The 20440-nt window shown below is 40.3% G+C and overlaps 1 protein-coding gene and 1 non-coding gene across 3 annotated transcripts in view; one reads left to right on the top strand and one right to left on the bottom strand.

The window, feature by feature from the left end:
• RBM27 (RNA binding motif protein 27) overlaps window positions 1–20440 on the top strand; it is an 88589-nt gene that overhangs the window by 23295 nt on the left and 44854 nt on the right. For both annotated transcript variants that reach the window (XM_032250338.1, XM_032250339.1), the window contains exons 4-8: window positions 2056–2147; window positions 2828–3021; window positions 3771–4031; window positions 7446–7745; window positions 12296–12430. In XM_032250338.1, coding sequence (XP_032106229.1) covers window positions 2056–2147; window positions 2828–3021; window positions 3771–4031; window positions 7446–7745; window positions 12296–12430 — 982 coding nt within the window. The remainder of the gene's footprint in view (window positions 1–2055; window positions 2148–2827; window positions 3022–3770; window positions 4032–7445; window positions 7746–12295; window positions 12431–20440) is intronic.
• Window positions 13556–13692, bottom strand: LOC116531708. The gene has a single exon (XR_004260539.1). It is a non-coding gene; the product is annotated as a small nucleolar RNA SNORA2/SNORA34 family (small nucleolar RNA).

Genomic DNA, 20440 nt, shown 5'->3' with positions numbered 1-20440 from the left:
ATTTTTTGTAATTTTAGTAGAGACGGGGTTTCACCGTGTTGACCAGGATGGTCTCGATCTCTTGACCTCGTGATCCACCCGCCTCGGCCTCCCAAAGTGCTGGGATTACAGGCGTGAGCCACGGCGCCCGGCCTCAAGTGGTTTTCTAATTAGAGTATTGATCACAAGGGTAAGAGAATTTGGATCATTGGCACCAACTCATCCTGCTTCTGAAGAAACAACTTGGTAGATGTGTGCCATGATTTATGAAGCATACTACCTTCATTCCTCTTTTCTTTACCTCATCTTTTTCCTTAAATTTTATTTTATGAAGACATTCAATCATTTGTCCTGTAGAGTTTTTTATTGTCTGGATTTTGCTGTTTGCATCCCAGTGGAGTAATATATCCTCCGTATCTCCGTGAATTAGGAGAGAGAATGATTTTTAGGTGTAGTCTAATGACTGTGTAGTGATTTTGCTGCCATATGGTTGCCATATTGTAGCTGCCATTTTGTGTTGCCTGAATTTTATTAAATTATCTCCTAGTCCATTCATTCACTTTCTGATTTGTGTATTTGTCAGTGAGCTTCTTCATTAGATGAGTATTTTTTTAGCTCTTGCAAATGACCTTATTTCACCTTTCTCTACTAAAGACTGTATATTCAGTTTTAGATAAAGTTGTTCAAAGATAGTAATAAAAATCCCTGGTTCTCCAGGAGGCAGAGGCTGCAGTGAGCTGAGATGGTGCCAGTTACTTAGTTTTATAGCATTCATTAATTTAACCATTTTTTTCCTAAAACTTTTTCTGTGAAATAAATGTAAAGTGCTCTTCAAATGAATTATATATGTGTATATATTTCATAATGAGGAAAGCATAATCATTTTACTACATGATACTTAGAGATTTGCTATTTTAATTTGAAGAATGTATTGTTTGTACTTTTCCTACACTACCATTTCCTACTTAAATTAACATTAAAATATCAACATATTAAGGCTGGGCACGGTGGCTCACAACTGTAATCCTAGCACTTTGGGAGGCTGAGGCGGGTGGATCACCTGAAGTCAGGAGTTCAAGACCAGCCTGACCAACATTGGTGAAACCCTGTCTCTAGTGAAAATACAAAAATTAGTTGGGCATGGTGGCGGTCACCTGTAATCCCAGCTACTTGGGAGGCTGAGGTTGCAGTGAGCCAAGATTGTGCCACTGTACTCTAGCCTGGGCGACATAGTGAGACTCTGCCTCAAAAAGAAAAAAAAATACTGCTTGTTGAAGTAATCTGAGCATCTTTTTTATTCCTGCTGTTGCCTAACTCTTTTGGATGTGATTTGACTTTAGTTTTTCAGTGCATTTACTTGTGCCTTCTCTCATGCCAGAAATATTATCAGGCAGATGATGTGTTTCATAATTTATAGAGAGACCATTTTTTTTTTTTTTGAGACAGAGTCTTGCTCTGTCATTCTGGCTGAAGTGTAGTGGCACCATCTCTGCTCACTGCAACCCCCACCACCCAGGTTCAAGTGATTCTCCTCCCTCAGCCTCACAAGTAGCTGGTACTACAGGCACGTGCCACCATGCCCCGCTAATTTTTGTATTTTTAGTAAAGAGGGGTTTTCACCATGTTGGCCAGGCTGGTCTCAAACTCCTGACCTCAAGTGATCCGCCCACCTTGGCCAACCAAAGTGTTGGTATTATAGGCATGAGCCACTGTGCCCGGCTAAGAGGGATCATTCTTATTTCTTTTCTTGTTCGTTTTTGAGAAGGGCCTCACTCCGTCGCTCCGCCTGCGGTACGGTGGTGTGATCATGGCTCTATGCAGCCTTGAACCCCTGGGTTCAAGCAGTCCCACATTATTGGCCTCCTGAGTGGCTGGAACTATAGGTGCATGCCACCATGCCCAGCTATCTCATTTATTCTTTTTAGTAGAGATGGAGTCTTGATGTGTTTCTCAGGCTGGTTTCAATCTCCTGGCCTCAAGCGGTCTTCCTACCTGGACCTCCTAAAGTGTTGGGATTACAGACATGAGCCCCTGTGTCTGGCCCTGCTTTTATTTCTAATCAATATTTTCATATAGGTATTTCAGGAGCCAGCAGAGGAAGAACGAGATGGCAGAAAAAAGAAATATCCTAGTCCCCAGAAGACTCGTTCAGAATCTAGTGAACGAAGGTTCGTGTTTATCTTTAGTGAGGAAGACATTGATAACTCACTTTTTAGTTGCTTTGCAAGGGTATTAAAGGGACTTTTTAACAAATATGCTAACTCCTCTCTGTAAACTCATTAAAGAAAGGGGATGTTACTTTTCTTTCTTTCATTCTTTCTGTTTTTTGTCTTCGTCTTATTTTCTCTTCCTTTTATAAATAGTCATTGTATGTGTTTTCCTCAAGAGCTCAGGGGTGGGAGCAGTCCCCTTAGAGAATATTAATGAAATGTTCCATTTGGTTAGGGGTGCTCAGTATTAAAATGATCCATGTCATTTTTTATGACAAATAGTACAACTTGTATATTGAATCATCAGTCTAAAATAAAAAATTGGTCTTTGTTTAGGCACACTTTGTTTTGAGCCTTTTTTCTTTTTAATTCAAAATTCCTGTTTTTCCCTGCCCACCCCTCCCCATATTTTGGATTCACCTCTTTTTTTCATTCTCCCCACCCAGTATAATTGCAAAAGGGATGTTTTTTTTTCTCTCTGTATATATTAGAGGAATTATGTGGTAGTTTTGCAACGTTATAAAAAAGCATAGATATTACACATTTGGATAACACAAGGATAGTATTTTATGCTATAGATTTGTTTGCAGACTTGGTTTCTATAGCCTGTTTATGGCTTTTATATCTGTATATTATAGGACACGTGAGAAAAAAAGAGAAGACGGGAAGTGGAGAGACTATGACCGGTACTATGAGCGGAATGAATTGTACCGTGAGAAGTATGACTGGAGAAGAGGTAGGAGTAAGAGTCGGAGTAAGAGCCGAGGCCTGAGTCGTAGTAGAAGCCGAAGTAGGGGGCGCAGCAAAGACCGGGATCCAAATAGGAATGTTGGTGAGTAGATGAACGTCTTCCTAAAAACTCTATAGTTGCTTATCTGTCTCTATCACAAGGGTACAAGAAATTAGCTTAAAGATAGATGTACCTTTAATATGTCTAAGCAGTGTAAAAACTGAAATTGTCTCAAGAAACTCAATATTCATTGTGTTAGAAAACAGGCCTCTATTCTCGGGATGGAGTGAAGGGAGTTTGATTGAAAAGGAGCTATTCATAAGTGTATCATTGTACATGTCGAGACTTAACTCATTTTATGTAATTGATACAAATATTCTTTAATCAATAAAGCTATCACTTGAGGAAGAGGGTTGTCTGCTTTTGCTTTTTCGGTTGGTTTTCGAAAAGTAATTGATTTGCCGTAAGCGTGCTTGAAGTTTATAAAATTGAAAGGAAAAAGTAAGTGGATTACTGGGATCTCAACCACTCATTTCCTGAGATACAAGTTTGGAAGTCAGTTCATAGGTAACCTTCTTATTAAATATCGGTGGAGAAACTGACTCTTTTTCATTAAGTGTAACTGATGTTGACACTATAAAAGATGATTTTGCACAAGTTCTTGCCCAAGATATGTCACATTGTTGATGTTCCTGCTTTTAGTATATGTTAATAAGGAGAGCAGTGTGAAATAGGGATAGCTCGACAAGTTTAATTCAACATTCTCATATGTTCTATGTGAGAAAATAAACATTAAGAACATGAAATATCTGTTCTCTTTGTTTTTTGTTTTTAATTTTGTCTCCAAACAGAGCACAGGGAAAGATCGAAGTTTAAGAGTGAAAGGAACGACTTGGAGAGTTCCTATGTGCCTGTGTCTGCACCACCTCCAAACTCTTCTGAGCAGTATTCCTCTGGGGCACAGTCTATTCCCAGCACTGTTACTGTGATCGCACCTGCTCACCACTCTGAAAACACAACTGAGAGTTGGTCTAATTACTATAACAATCATAGCTCTTCCAATTCTTTTGGTCGAAACCTACCACCAAAGAGGCGATGCAGAGATTATGATGGTAAAAATCCCCACCTTTTCTCATATTGTGCCCAAAAGTACTAGCAAAACAAATGTTGCATATATTGCATATCTTTTAGTTATAGTCCAATTTTTTTTTTTTTTTTTTAAGACAGAGACTTGCTCTGTTGCCCAGGATGGAGTGCAGTGACATGGTCTTGGGTCACTGCAACCTCCACTTCCTGGGCTCAAGTGATTCTCCTGCCTCAGCCTCCCAAGTAGCTGGGATTACAGGTGCGTGCCACAATGCCTGGCTAACTTTTGTGATTTTGGTAGAGACACGGTTTTGCCATTTTGGTCAGGCTGGTCTCAAACGCCTGACCTCAGGTGATATGCCTGCCTTGGCTTCCCAAAGTGCTGGGATTATAGGTGTGAGCCACCGTGATGTGCCTGTAGTCCAAATTTTGTTAAAAGGGATGAGTGGGGAGGAGAATCTCTTTTGTCATATGCTTATTTACTTGTTTAATTTAATGGTTTGGCTCTTGTTAAGAGAATATTTAAATTTTACCCTTTTTAAGATTTTTGTTTGCTTTTTATGTTCTCATTGTTTTTTCAAACACTGTATACTATAGTATATCATAAAATTTCATAGACACTAGTAATTCTAATTTTTTTTTTTTTGGAAACTGTCTCTCTCTGTCCCCCAGGCTAGTGTGCAGTGGCACTATCTTGGCTCACTGCAGCTTCTGCCACCAAGTTTCAAGCAATTTTCCTGCCTCAGCCTCCTGAGTAGCTGGAATTACAGGCATGAGCCACCACGCCTGGCTAATTTTTGTATTTTTAGTAAGAGACAGGGTTTCACCATGTTGGTCAGGCTTGTCTTGAACTCCTGACTTTAGGTGATCCACCCACCTCAGCCCCGCAAAGTGCTGGGATTATAGGTGTGAGCCACCATGCCTGGCCAGGAGTTATTATTATTATTTAAAACCCCGCTCCACCTCCTGGAATTGTTATTTTTATTTTATTTATTTATTTTGAGTTGGAGTCTCTCACTGTTGCCTGGGCTGGTGTGCAGTGGCGCGATCTTGGCTTGCTGCAACCTCCGCCTTCCAGGTTGAAGCGAGTCTCCTGCCTCAGCCTCCTGAGTAGCTAGGATTACAGGTGTCTGCCACCACGCTCAGCTAATTTTTGTATTTTTAGTAGAGACGAGGTTTTATTATGTTGGCCAGGCTGTTCTCGAACTCTTGACCTCGTGATCCACCTGCCTCGGCCTCCCGAAGTGCTGGAATTACCGGCATGAGCCACCACGCCTGGCCAGGAATTGTTATTTTTTTTAGTACTGTTTGGTGCTGGTAATTTACTTGATTTGCTGACTTTCCGTTTGAATGAATGAATCCGTATATGTGTATTTCTTTTAAATTTTCATTATGGAAGTATTTAAATATTCATAAAAGTTGACAAAATGATATGCTTAACCCCAGTGTATTCGTTACATCATTTAAATAGATACCAACTCATGGGGAATGTTTTTTAATTTATACTCCCACTCACTTCTGTGGCCTGTATTATTTTAAGCAAGTCACAGACACCATAATTTTTTTCTATAAATATAGAATGCATATGTTTTTACATTTTACTTATTTTTATTTATTTAGGGATGGAGTCTCGCTCTGTCGCCCAGGCTGGAGTGCAGTGAGTGGTGCGATCTCGGCTTACTGCAACCTCCGCTTCCTGGGTTCAAGCAATTCTCTGCCTCAAACTCCCGAATAGCTGGGGTTACAGGTGCCTCCCTGAAATCTACAGGTGGCAGCCTGCCACCACGCCCAGCTAATTATTTTTTATATTTTTAGTAGAGATGGGTTTTACCATCTTGGCCAGGCTAGTCTTGAACTCCTGACCTTGTGATCCACCCGCTTCAGCCTCCCAAAGTGCTGGGATTACAGGCATGAGCAACCATGCCCTGTTATGTTTTACTTATTTTAAAGTAGGGAATAGAGTTAAATCATAATTCAAGAATTACCTCATTCTGACCCTGATGTTTTAGCCACAGAATTCTCCTTCCCAAGGCCAATGTAATGTTATGAATGTGTTATGTATCTTTCCAAACATAGTCTGTGCATCTGTACATAAATAAATACATATACACATTTTCCCCACCTTTTTTTTTTTTTAACATGAAAGTATACTACTCATACTTCTGCATAATTTTTCACTTAGCAGTATTTCCTGGCATTCATCCTATGTTAAAACATAAAGAGCTTCCTCAATACTTAGTATTCTTTTTTTTTTTTTTAATGAGACAGAGGCTCACTCTGTTGCCCAGGGTGAAGTGCAGTGGTGCAATCTCAGCTCACTGCAACCTCTGCCTCCTGGGTTCAAGTGATTCTCCTGTCTCAGCCTCCCAAGTAGGTGGGACTACAGGCACATGCCACCATGCCCCGCTAATTTTTGTATTTTTAGTAGAGACAGGGTTTCACCGTGTTGGCTAGGATGGTCTCCATCTCTTGACCTCATGATCTGCCTGCCTTGGCCCCCCAAAGTGCTGGGATTACAGGTGTGAGCCACAGCACCCAGCCCCTCTTCTTAGTATTCTTTTTTATTTTTTTCTTTTGAGATGGAGTCTCTGTCTGTTGCCCAGGCTGGAGTAGAGTGGTGCAATCTCGGCTCACTGCAACCTCTGTCTCCAGGGTTCAACTGATTCTTTTGCCTCAGCCTGCTGACTAGCTGGGACTGCAGGCGCCTGCCACCACAGCCGGTTAATTTTTATATTTTTAGTAGAGATGGGCTTTTATCCTGTTGGTCAGGCTGGTCTTGAACTCCTGACCTCATGATCTGCCTGCCTCGGCCTCCCAAAGTACTGGGATTACAGGCATGAGCCACTGTGCCCGACCTTAGTATTCTTTATGTACAAACATATGTTTAATTTATTCCTTATTGATGTATGTTTGGGATGGTTCTATTATTTTTCTACTATGAACAGTGCTACAAATGATAACTTGATACATAATGTCCACTTGAATAATAATGGTTGCTTTAGAACAATGTAATGACAATAGGTCATTGAGATTAAATAATTTAGGTCAATGCCCTTCTTCTCCCCTGCCCCAAGCCTTTGCTAAATTGATACTTGCTTAAAATATCTGAAAACTTCATTGCAAATAGTTTAGTCTAATTGTAGTTGATAACTTATTCTTGCCTCTTATTTGCTGTCTCAACAAGTCATAGTCTCGTAGTATAAAAAGTAGAGAATATCTTCATTAGGTGTCATGAAAAGAAAAAAAAAAAGTAGAGAGTACACATGCCTCTCTACCTTGGGGATATGTGATGCTTAACAGAGTAACACTGACCCTTTGGATTATTTGGAGATAACCACTTTGTAAATGAGATTGATGGGTTTTTCAGGGGCATATTTTGTTGTTTTCTGAACTTTTAAGTAGTTCATATGAAGATTATTTTTTTATTCTTTTTTTCACAGAAAGAGGATTTTGTGTACTTGGTGATCTTTGTCAGTTTGATCATGGAAATGATCCCCTAGTTGTTGATGAAGTTGCTCTGCCGAGTATGATTCCTTTCCCACCCCCTCCTCCTGGGCTTCCTCCTCCACCACCTCCTGGAATGTTAATGCCTCCAATGCCAGGTCCAGGCCCAGGCCCGGGCCCAGGCCCAGGTCCAGGTCCAGGCCCGGGCCCAGGTCCAGGTCCTGGCCATAGTATGAGACTTCCTGTTCCTCAAGGACATGGTCAGCCTCCACCATCTGTTGTGCTTCCCATACCAAGTAAGTATATATCTGTCGAATTTTTCTTTAGTGGAGAATCCTATTTAGAAGAAACTCATTTCTTTTAGCTAACTTGATATTCGTTTAACGTGTTTGAAAAATAGAGTAATAATAGAATTTGGAATATATTCCCATAATTAAGATGTTGTTCTTTTCTTTTTTCCATCCATTATTGCATGGTGTTATTTGTATTACCACAGCGTAAATTTTGTGTGTAGCAGCCTAACCTATTTTGACCTGCAGTCAAATCTAGTTATCTTAGGAAAGCTAGTTTGTTTGTATTTATTTATTTATTTAGTTAGTTAGTTTTTCTTTAGAGATGGGGTCTCATTATGTTGGCCAGGTTGGTCTTGAACTCCTGGCCTCAAGAAATCCTTTCCTGCCTTGGTCTCCCAAAATGCTAGGATTACAGGCATGAGCCACCACGCCTGGCCAAGAAAGCCGGTTTTTAAGTTGTCACAGAAAAAACGTGTCAGGAGTTTTATGAAGTTTTCCAGTCTTTTTTTTTTTTTTTTTTTTGAGATGGAGTTTCACTCATGTTACCCAGGCTGGAGTGCAATGGCGCGATCTCGGCTCACTGCAACCTCCGCCTCCTGGGTTCAGGCAATTCTCCTGCCTCAGCCTCCTGAGTAGCTGGGATTACAGGCATGCACCACCATGCCCAGCTAATTTTTTGTATTTTTAGTAGAGACGGGGTTTCACCATGTTGACCAGGATGGTCTCGATCTCTTGACCTCGTGATCCACCCGCCTCGGCCTCCCAAAGTGCTGGGATTACAGGCTTGAGCCACCGCGCCCGGCCCAAATTTTCCAGTCTTTTAAGAAAATCTCTTCAAGAATATTGAAATAATGTTAAACAATTTTTTTTATTAAGGACGTTTTTCAGGGTAGAATAATGTGCGTGTGTTGCATGTACTGTTATCCAGCCTCAATGATTATCAATATTCAGCCGTTTTGTCTCATTTATTTTCACCTCTTTCCCATGTACTTTTTTTGGGTTGGGGTTTTCTTTTTTTTGCTGGAGTGAATTTTAAATGCCATGTCACTTAACCAGTATGTAGTTCAGTATGGGTCTCTTTTCTTAAGGACTTTTTGTTATTTAAAAAAAAAAAATCAATATGCCATTATCACATCCACCAAAATTAAGAGTAAGAATGTTTTAAAATGGTCATTTAAAAAGCGTTATTAACAGTTGCCAACATAGTAGAAATAGAAATAAGACTAAATTTTTAAAAAGTAATTTTTTCCCATATGGAATTATGAATTGTTTTCACGTATGCAAAGGTATGTATCAACTGGGCATGGGGGCTGACACCTGTAATCCCAGCACTTTGGGAGGCTAAGGCAGGTGGATCACGAGGTCAGCAGACCAGTCTGACCCACATAGTAAAACCCTGTCTCTACTAAAAATATAAAAATTAGCTGGACGTGGTGGCGTTCCCCTGTAATCCCAGCTACTCAGGAGGCTGAAGGAGGAGAATTGCTTGAACCTGCGAGGCAGAGATTGCAGTGAGCCAAGATTGCTCCACTGCACTTCAGTCTGGGCTGGAGTGAGACTCCTTCTCCAAAAAAAAAAAAATTGTATCTACTTGGAGACATTTAACTTTAAAAGATGGCAAATTAGGCTGGGCATGGTGGCTCATGTTTGTAATCCCAGCACTTTGGGATCTGAGTTGGGTGGATTGCTTGAACCCTGAAATTTGAGTTCAGCCTGGGCAAGATGGTGAAACCCCATCTCTACAAAAAAATAGAAAAATTAGCCAGGCATGGAGGGGTATGGCTGTAGTCCCAGCTACTTGGGATGCTAAGATTGGAGGATGGCTTGAGCCTGAGAGGCTGAGGTTACAGTGAGCTGAGATTGTACCACTCCACACTAGCCTAGGTGACAAAGCCAGACCCTGTCTCAAAAATAAATAATTAAATAAAAGAAGGCAAATTATTATTTTTAAAAATATTGCTATTCAGTTTATTTAAGCAGTACTTTTTTTTTTTTTTCGAATCCTGGCGTTCATAATTTTCTTTCATCTAAGCAGTACTTTTAATGAATTTCTTTACTTTTTAACATTTTATTTTGAAATAATTACAGACACAATTATAGAATTAAGAAATTGCAAAAATAGTATAGCATGATCCTGAGCTTCCCTGGCATAAAGTATTCTATAGAATATACATTTCATGGCCAGGCACAATGGTAATCTCAACATTTTGGGATCCTGAGGCTGGTGGATCACTTGAGGTCATGAGTTTGAGACCAGCCTGGACAACATGGCGAAAAACCCCACCTTTGCAAAAAATACAAAAATTAGCCAGGCATGTTGGCATGTGCCTGTAGTCCCAGCTGCTTGGAAGGCTGGTGTGGGAGGATTGCTTGAGCCCAGGAGGTTGAGGCTGCAGTGAGCTGTGATGGCCTGACTGCACTGCAGCCTGGGTGACAGAACAAGACCTTGTCTCAAATAAAAATAAAGAAGAATATGTTTTATTATTAAAGTTGGTAAATGTTTGGAGGGATTTAATGTGTATGTTTGGCCTATAGAAATACATATATATATATATATATGTATTTTAACTTAGCATTTGTGATTTTTTTCTTTTATTTTCTTTTTCAGACAAGATCTTACTCTGTTCCCTAGGCTAGAGTGCAGTGGGGAGATCTTGGCTCACGACTTACTGCAACCTCTACCTCCCAGGCTTAAAAGGATCCTCCCACCTCAGCCTCCTGAGTAGCTGGGACTACTGGCATGTGCCACCATGCCTGGCTAAATTTTTTTGGACTTTTTTGTAGAGACAGGGCTCACTATGTTGCTCAGGCTAGTCTTGAACTCCTGGGCTCAAGCAGTTCGCCTGCCTCAGCTTCCCAAAGTTCTGGGATTACAGGCGTGAGCCACTGTGCCCAGGCCGTATATGAATATTTTTAATATCATCACATAAACAGTATAATTGTGAAGCTCAAGCTGAGATTTTATTTCCCAGATAAAGCAACATCATTTTATATATAGAAACTCTAAAATAAATAACATTATCTCACTGTGGAACATAATCTATTTAAAAGTTAAATTCAAGAATACTATTTCCGCTGATGTTTTACTATGAAAAGTTTGAAGCAAACAGAAAAGTTGAAGGAATTGTACTTGTGTACTTACCATCTAGGTTCTACACTTAGCATTTTACTATATTTATGTTAGCACACGTCTTTGCATTTCTCCATTTTTACTTTCGATGATTTTCGCAATATGTTGTAGACATCAGTACACTTAAACATGCTTATCATTAACTTGAATTCTGTAGAACTTTACCATCACCTTAGAAAGTTTCTGGAAGCCTCTTCTTAGCCATTCTTCACCTTCACCCATAGAGGCAACCAGTCCTGCCTTTTTTCACCCAAGATTAGTTTTGCCTGTTCTAGAACTAGGAATGTTCATTTAATGAATTATACAACTCACAGTGCTTAAGCTTGCATATATCAAATTCCTTAATTCTGTTCAGAGCCAAATTAGGTATTTTGTTTGTTTTTTTTTTTTTTTTTTGAGACGGAGTTTCACTCTTGTTACCCAGGCTGGAGTGCAATGGCGCGATCTCGGCTCACCGCAACCTCCGCCTCCTGGGTTCAGGCAATTCTCCTGCCTCAGCCTCCTCAGTAGCTGGGACTACAGGCACGCGCCACCATGCCCAGCTAATTTTTTGTATTTTTAGTAGAGACGGGGTTTCACCATGTTGACCAGGATGGTCTCAATCTCTTGACCTCGTGATCCACCCGCCTCGGCCTTCCAAAGTGCTGGGATTACAGGCTTGAGCCACCGCACCCGGCCCAAATTAGGTATTTTAAATATGAGTATCCAAGTTAGTACTAGTATGGTTTTTTTTTATTTTTTATTTATTTTTTTTTTTTGAGATGAAGTCTTGCTCTGTTGCCCAGGTTGGAGTGCGGTGGTATGATCTCGGCTCACTGCAGCCTCCACCTCCCAGGTTCAAGTGATTCTTCTGCCTCAGCCTCCCAAGTTGCTAGGATTACAGGTGTGTGCCACCACACACAGCTTATTTTTGTACTTTTAATAGAGACAGGGTTTCACCATGTTGGTCAAGCTGGTCTCAAACTTTTTTTTTTTTTTATTTTTTTTTTTTGAGACGGAGTTTCGCTCTTGTTACCCAGGCTGGAGTGCAATGGCGCGATCTCGGCTCACCGCTACCTCCGCCTCCCGGGTTCAGGCAATTCTCCTGCCCCAGCCTCCTGAGTCGCTGGGATTACAGGCACGCACCACCATGCCCAGCTAATTTTTTGTATTTTTAGTAGAGACGGGGTTTCACCATGTTGACCAGGATGGTCTCGATCTCTTGACTTCATGATCCACCCGCCTTGGCCTCCCAAAGTGCTGGGATTACAGGCGTGAGCCACCGCGCCCGGCTACTGGTCTCAAACTTTTGACCTCAAGTGGTCTGCCTGCCTTGGCCTCTCAAAGTGCTGGAATTACAGGCATGAGCCACCATGCCCGGCCTAGAATGGTACTTTTATTAGGAAATATTAATGCTGTACTTTTTACTTTTTGTTATCTGTAGGACCACCCATAACACAATCAAGCTTGATAAACAGCCGTGACCAGCCTGGGACAAGTGCAGTGCCCAATCTTGCATCAGTGGGAACAAGACTACCTCCTCCTTTACCCCAGAACCTCCTTTACACAGTATCAGAACGTAAGTGCATGTTGTTTGACTTAAAATTGACAGGGTATAGAAAAGCCAAGTTGTCTCATATCAGTATTAGCTTTTAAAAAATTGTAAATAGTTTTTGTTCTTACGGATTCTAAAAGTTGTATTCGCAATACAGTTTATTGTGTGTTTATGCTATATAGCCATATTTTAATTTCATGTGATATGGGAGAGAAAGGCAAGGCTTTCTGTTTTGGAGAATTTTACTTTGCCATAGAGTAGCAACATTTAGTCTCTACTTTTTATTTTTTTGAGATGGAGTCTCGCTCTGTCACCCAGGCTGGAGGGCAGTGGCACAGTCTTGGCTCATTGCAGCCTCCACCTTCCAGTTTCAAGTGATTCTCCTGCCTCAGTGATTCTCCTGATTCTCCTAAGTAACTGTGACTAGAGGCATTTGCCACCATGCCCAACTAATTTTTGTATTTTTAGTAGAGATGGGGTTTCACTGTTGGCCAGGCTGGTCTTGAACTCCTGACTCAGGTGATCTGCCTGCCTTGGCCTACCAAAGTGCTGGGATTACAGGTGTGAACCACCATGACCAGCCTAATATCAAGTCTCTTCTAAAGGAAATTTATTTTGAAGCTTTTAAAAAGAATTGTTTATCTGCTTGATTTTCTAAAACATAAGACTTATATCTTAAGAAGTATATAAAAGATTGGACTAAATATGCCTAATAATTAACTTGCATATGGAAATGAAGATAGCATCATTTAAATTGTAATGTTCTGTGTTTAGGCTGTTTGTAACATTCATGTTTGATTGTAATAATACATTTTTCTTGAACCCTAAAATTCTCCTTTATTTCTTAGGTGTTATTGTTGACTAAAGCTTTAAAAAATTCCTTTCTTCAAAAACATTTTTTAAAAAGGTAGTTGTATTAAAAATGTTAATTTAGAAGATTTTTTTTTTTTTTCCAAGGACAGGTAACTTAATGGATATGTTCATCTTTTATGTGACTGTATTCATCATAAATTTGGTTTTGCATCCTAAACATTTCTGCATCTCTTTTATGTCTTGGAGAGGCAACTCAGCAGACTGGTTAAGCCCGGTTTCAAATCCTAGTTTTTGTTTTGTTTTGTTTTGTTTTGTTTTGTTTTTCCCTTAAATGACTCATGTTTCTTTCTAATGAATTGACCACTACATTTCCGAAGTTATAAAATGGCCAACAGACCATAGAAAGATAATTCTTTAGGCTCCTGCATGAAACCAACAGCTTCAGCAAACTGCTCGCCTTGATTCAGGGCCAATTTTTTATTTTTAAATTTTTTTAATTTTCAAATCCTGGTTTTTTTTTTTTTTTTTTTTTTTGAGACGGAGTTTCGCTCTTGTTACCCAGGCTGGAGTGCAATGGCGCGATTTCGGCTCACCGCAACCTCCGCCTCCTGGGTTCAGGCAATTCTCCTGCCTCAACCTCCTCAGTAGCGGGGATTACAGGCACGCGCCACCATGCCCAGCTAATGTTTTTGTATTTTTAGTAGAGACGGGGTTTCACCATGTTGACCAGGATGGTCTCGATCTCTTGACCTCGTGATCCACCCGTCTCGGCCTCCCAAAGTGCTGGGATTACAGGCTTGAGCCACCGTGCCCAGCCTCAAATCCTGGTTTTATCATTTACTGTCTTTGTGACCTTGAGCAAGTTGCTTAGCCTCTCTGTAGCTCAATTTCCTCTTTAAAATGGGAATAATATTACCTCATTAAGGTTGTTTTGAGGAATGAATTAATACATCTAACGCAACTAAAAAAGTACCTAGCCACTAGTAAGCTATAAGGATTCTTTATTATATTATTGAAGCTATTATTGTCTCCTGAGAATTTCAAACTCTCTGAAATCGAACCTATTAACTTCCACCATCCCTGTTTTTCTCAGTGGAATAACACCCACCTAATTATCTAGAATGGAAACTTTCACAGGACTGACTTACTGCTTTGCTTTTTTACATCTAGTTAATGAAAAATTCACTTTCTTTGAAGTATCCCTTTCTATTTCTTATATGGCCTCTGCCTTCATCCACACTAGATGATCTCATTTAGATTATTACTGTAGTCTACTTGACACCATTATGTTTTATTTTTAACTTCCCTAAGTCATACCACATAATGCTACTAAGCTAATATTCCTGAGAAAACCAACTGTGAAACTTCCTTATAAGAACTTTCCAGTGGCTACCATTTCTTTCTGAACCATCAACAAACCCCTCTCTAGGGCTTCTAACTCTTTTTTTTTTTTTTTTTTGAGACAAAGTCTTGCTCTGTCACCCAGGCTGAAGTGCAGTGGTACAATCTCAGCCCCCTGCAACCTCTGCCTCATGGGTTCAAGCAATTCTTGTGCCTCAGCCTCCCAAGTAGCTGGGATTACAGATATGTGTCAATATGCCCAGCTAATTTTTTTGTATTTTTAGTAGAGAGGGTTTTGTCATGTTGGCTAGGTCTCAAACTCCTGGCCTCAAGTGCTCTGGCTTCCTTGGCCTTGCAAAGTCCTGGGATTACAGATGTGAGCCACTGCACCTAGACTTTTTTTTTTTTTGAGGAGGTCTCACTCTGTTGCCTGGGCTGGAGTGCAATGATGCCGTCTTCGCTCACTGCAGCCTCAACCTTCTGGGCTAAGTCATCCTTCCACCTCAGCCTCCCAAATAGCTGGGACCACAGGCATGTGCCACCACACCAGGCTAATTAAGAAAAAAAATTTTTTGTAGAGGCCGGGCGTGGTGGCTCACGCCTGTAATCCCAGCACTTTGGGAGGCCGAGGAGGGCAGATCATAAAGTCAGGAGATGGAGGCCATCCTAGCTAACATGGTGAAACCCCATCTCTACTAAAAATACATTAGCTGGATGTGGTGGCACGGGACTGTAGTCTCAGCTACTCGGGAGGCTGAGGCAGGAGAATCACCCACCGAGGAGGCGGAGGTTACAGTGAGCCAAGATCACGCCACTGCACTCCAGCTGGGGCAACAGAGTGAGACTGTCTCAAAAAAAAAATTTTTTTTTTTTGTGGAGTTGGAGTCTCACTATGTTGCCCAGGCTAGTCTCGAAATTTTGGGCTCAAGTTTCTTCCACTTAAGTGTCCCAAAGGGTTGGGATTACAGGCGTGAACCGCTGTTACTGGCCTTTAACTCTTTATGTAATCTACCTCTTCCTTATTGGCAATCTTTGTCCACCATTCCTCAACATGCACCTTCTCTGATCATGCCAATTATGCCCTTTCTGTCACCTGGTCATGACTCAACTCCCTCCCCCCATCTTCATTCCTGCCAGTATACTCTCTCTTCACCTCTTTCTAGGCCCAAATTCTAAGTATTATAGTTGGAAAACATCATTGCTCACTTCTGTTTATTTATTTATTATTTATTTATTTAAGACAGAGTCTTACTTTGTTACCCAGGCTGGAGTGCAGTGGCGAGATCTCAGCTCACTGCAGCCTCTGCATCCTGTGTCCAAGTGATTCTCATGCCTCAGCTGGGAATACAGGCGCCTGCCACCACACCAGCTAATTTTTGTAGTTTTAATCACGATGGGGTTTCACCATGTTGGCCAGGCTGGTCTTGAACTCCTGACCTCAGGTGATCTGCCAGTCCTCGGCCTCTCAAGAGTGCTTGGATTACAGGCATGAACCCCTGTGCCTGACCTATTGCTCTGTTTTAAACTCCTACAATACCAAAAAGCATTTATTATGTAATGACATATATATAGGCTGTTTGATTTTTGATTTTGATTTTTATTTTTTTTGAGACAGAGTGTCGCTCTGTCACCAAGCTGGAGTGCATTGGTGCCATCTCTGTTCACTGTAACTTCCGCCTCCTGGGTTCAAGCCATTCTCCTGCCTCAGCCTCCCAAGTACCTGAGACTACAGGCGCATGCCACCACGCCCAGCTAATTTTTGGATTTTTAGTAGAGACAGGATCTCACCGTGTTGGCCAGGATGATCTCCATCTCTTGACCTCATGATCCGCCTGCCTCGGCCTCCCAAAGTGCTGGGATTACAGGCGTGAGCCACTGCACATGGCCTGATTTTTAAAAAAATATATGTAAATCTTATCTTCAACTGAGCTTCTACAGAACAGAAATCACATCTGATACTCAAGTAATTGTTTTTCCTGTTTCATATTTAGTGTCTTTCATATTTAGTATCTCTCAGTGTTCTGATTGCTATAGTGTCTTTTCATAGAACATATTTGTTGCTCATTTTTTAATTATGGGAAATCTCAAATATATATACAAATAAAGAGCACAGTTTATTGAGCTCCCATGTACCAAGTATAATGAAGTCCTTTGTACCTGTCCCTTTAACAGTTTCAACAGTTATCAATTTATAGGAAAGCCTCTTTTATCTATTTCCTGCCAAATCAGCTCTTGATGTTGTTTGCCTTTTGGACTTGGAAATATGAAAAAGTGGACTATTTATTCCAGAGTCTGTTGCAGATGACATATTTTTATACTCTTAAATTTGGTATTATGACTCATGGTAAAAGTTCTGTTTTGTTTTTAATTTAAAAAAATCTGGCAATTACCATTTATTTTTATTATGTTGTTAAATTTAACACTGTGACTCACTCTGTGAATATTCCATTTGGTTTTAATTTTAAAAATCTGGCAGCTAACATTCATTTCAGTGACTTAGCTTAATAAGCTAATTTGGCAAATATTTATTGAGTGCCTACTATGTGCTGGGTATCGTGCCAGACACTGGGGAGCCAAGGTGAATAAGCTATTAGACCTCATGTTTTTTGAAGTCCATTTTTCTGTTTTCTTAAAAGTAATAATATTTTGTGATATATAGTAAAACCTTTGAGAACTGTGTTTCCAAACTTTTTTTTTTTTTTTTTTTTTGAGACAGAGTCTTGCTCTGTTGCCCAGGCTGGAGTGCACTGGCACAGTCTCCACCTCCCAGGTTTAAGGTTGTGCCTCAGCCTCCCGAGTAGCTGGGACTACAGTTGTGGGCCCCCACACCCAGCTAATTTTTGTATTTTTGGTACAGATGGGGTTTTGCCATGTTGCCCAGGCTAGTCTCAAACTCTTGGCCTCAAGTGATCTGCCCCCTGTGGCTTTCCAAAGTGCTGTGATTACAAGTGTGAGCCACCGCGCCTGGCCTCTAAACTCATTTTTTAGAGACAGGTAACATTTCTAAGAAAATTCTTGGGACCAATGCAGTTAGCAGCTTCTTATTTGCCAGGTTAAGGTCTGCATATGAAAATATCTAATACTTTAATTTTAAAGATACATTTTTAAGCTGAAGGAAGGACATAATCTCAGAATAAAAGACAATCTTTTAAAAAATTTAAAAGTTTTAAAATTTTTAGTAGACACAGGTTCTTGCTGTATTGCCCAGGCTGGTCTCAAGTTTGTGGGCCCAAGTGATACTCCTGCTTCAGCTTCCCAAAGTGCTGGGATTGTGGGTTTGAGCCACCATACCTGGCCTCAAGGACAATCTTTTAATTATTAAAAAAAAAAAAAAATCTTTTGTATGTAGAGGCAGGGTCTTGCTGTCTTGCCTAGGCTGGTCTTGAACTCCTGTGCTCAAGGAGCTCTCCTGCCTTGGCATCCCAAAGTGGGTAGGATTATAGACATGAGCCACTGTGCCTGACTCAGTCTTTAATACTTGATTTTATGAAATAGCACTATATTTCCTCCCTCCCCCCATTTTTGTCTTAGACCAATAACAGATAATAGTTTCCCATTAACATTTGTGAATTACTGCTTTAGAGGATTGTCTTATATGCTGCATCAGTGGTTATAAACAGATTTGATTGGTTGGCAACTGAATATTTTGAAAGTTACAGAATATTCATATTGAACAATTCAGAAGTCTGCTCTGCAGAGAAATGTGTGGTTTTCTTCCTTTCTCAAGTATAAAACTGATTCTAAAAGATATAGAGAAATTTTGAAAACTAGTAGAAAGTTCCTGATAACCTAAACATTAAAAAAGGGGAAGGGTGTAGTATAGTTTGTCAGTCATAAGTTTTTTTTTTTTTTAGACAGATTCTCACTTTGTTGCTCAGACTGGAGTGCAGCAGCATGATCTGGGCTCATTGCAACCTCTGCTTCCCGGTTTCAAGCAATTCTTCTGCCTCAGCCTCCTGAGTAGCTGGGATTATAGGCTTGCACCGCCACACCTGGCTAATATTTTTTGTGTTTTCAGTAGAGATGGGGTTTCACCATGTTGGCCAGGGTAGTCTTGATCTCCTGACCTCAGGTGATCCACCCACCTCATCTTCCCAAAGTGCTGGGATTACAGGCATGAGCCACTGCCCCTGGCCTCAGTTTTTAATATCTATTAAGTTTATATTTCTGATAAGTTTTCAATGTCTTTCCATTCAGTTGGTTTTGAAATAGGTTTTGGGCTGGGTGTGGTAACTTATGCCTATACACTTTGGGAGGCTGAGGCAGGCGGATCACCTGAGGTCAGGAGTTTGAGACCAGCCTGGCCAACGTGGTGAAATCGCATCTCTACTAAAAATACAAAAATTAGCTGGGTGTGGTGGCAGACACCAGTAATTCCAGCTACTTGGGAGGCTGAGGCCGGAGTATCACTTGAACCTGAAAGGTAGAGGTGGCAGTGAGCTGAGATTGCACCATTGCACTTCAGCCTGGGTAACAAGAGTAAAACACTGTCTCAAAAAAAAAAAAATAAAGTAAAACAAAATAGTTTAAAAAATATTGTTTTTAAACAATATTTTTGTTTAAAAAATAATTGAAGATGGCCGGGCGTGGTGGCTCAAGCCCGTAATCCCAGCACTGTGGGAGGTCAAGGCGGGCGGATCACAAGGTCAAGAGATAGAGACCATCCTGGCCAACATGGTGAAACCCCCGTCTCTACTAAAAATACAAAAAATTAGCTGGGCGTGGTGCCGCGTGCCTGTAATCCCAGCTACTCAGGAGGCTGAGGCAGGAGAATTGCCTGAAACCGGGAGGCGGAGGTTGCGGTGAGCCGAGATCGCGCCATTGCACTCCAGCCTGGGTAACAAGAGCGAAACTCCGTCTCAAAAAAAAAAAAAAAAAAAAAAAAAAAGAAGATAATTGAATCCTTCACATTGTTCAAATTTATTTATCGAAATGCAGGTCTGAAATGTTCCAAAATTAGAAACTTTTTGAGTGCCAATATGATGCTCAAAGGAAATACTCATTGAAGCATTTTGGATTTTGGATTTAAGATATGTAATGTTCAGCTAGTAACTATAATTCAGAGATTCCAAAATCTAAAATAAATCTGAAATCTGAAAGAGTTCTGGCTTCAAGCCTTTTGGATATGGGATACTCAACTCATACTATAATTGGTAATTTCAAAAAATTTAAAAGTTTGGTTCAAATGAAGTAAAAAGCTATATATGTCTGCAGTGTGTAATAGAAAACTTGAGCTGTCTTGAAAAGTTTAACAAGTTGGGAAGGTTTAAATTATGGATATTTTATTATCACTAAAATTAATATTTAAATTCACAGCACAGAAAATGTAGATGAAAAATGCATATCAAATGATATTTAGCTGTAAAAATTATGTCATAAGAACCCAAAGTAAACACAGAAAAACGAAATCTGGATTTTTGAAGGTAGAAATTGGTATCTGCTCAATGTTAAGTACTGGGTATACAGATAAATAAGGCTTGGTCATCTCCTAAGAATCTAAAAATCTAATAGTGGGAAAGAAATATGTTTAAAAAATAACCCCACAAAATGAAAACCCAGTACAGTATATTTTGCTATTATAGATCTAAAAAAAAAAAAAAAAAAAAAACAAAAAAAACCTGGGTAACAAAGGAACTAATTCTGTCAGAAATAAAGCATTTATTTAGACTGCAGTTGTTACTTGTTTTGGAAGAAAACAAGTGGATGTTAAAAGAAGAAAAATAATTACCATGGCCGGGCGCGGTGGCTCATGCCTATAATCCCAGCACTTTGGGAGGCTGAGGTGGGTGGATCACGAGGTAAAGAGATCAAGACCATCCTGGTCAACATGGTGAAACCCTGTCTCTACTAAAAATACAAGAATTAGCTGGGACTACAGGC

The sequence above is a fragment of the Sapajus apella genome, unplaced genomic scaffold (assembly GCF_009761245.1).
Source record: "Sapajus apella isolate SASKATOON/1434 unplaced genomic scaffold, GSC_monkey_1.0 scaffold71, whole genome shotgun sequence".
Classification (NCBI taxonomy): Eukaryota; Metazoa; Chordata; class Mammalia; order Primates; family Cebidae; genus Sapajus; species Sapajus apella.
The sequence above is the reverse complement of the archived record's forward strand: the minus strand, read 5'-3'. Positions and strand labels throughout refer to the sequence as shown.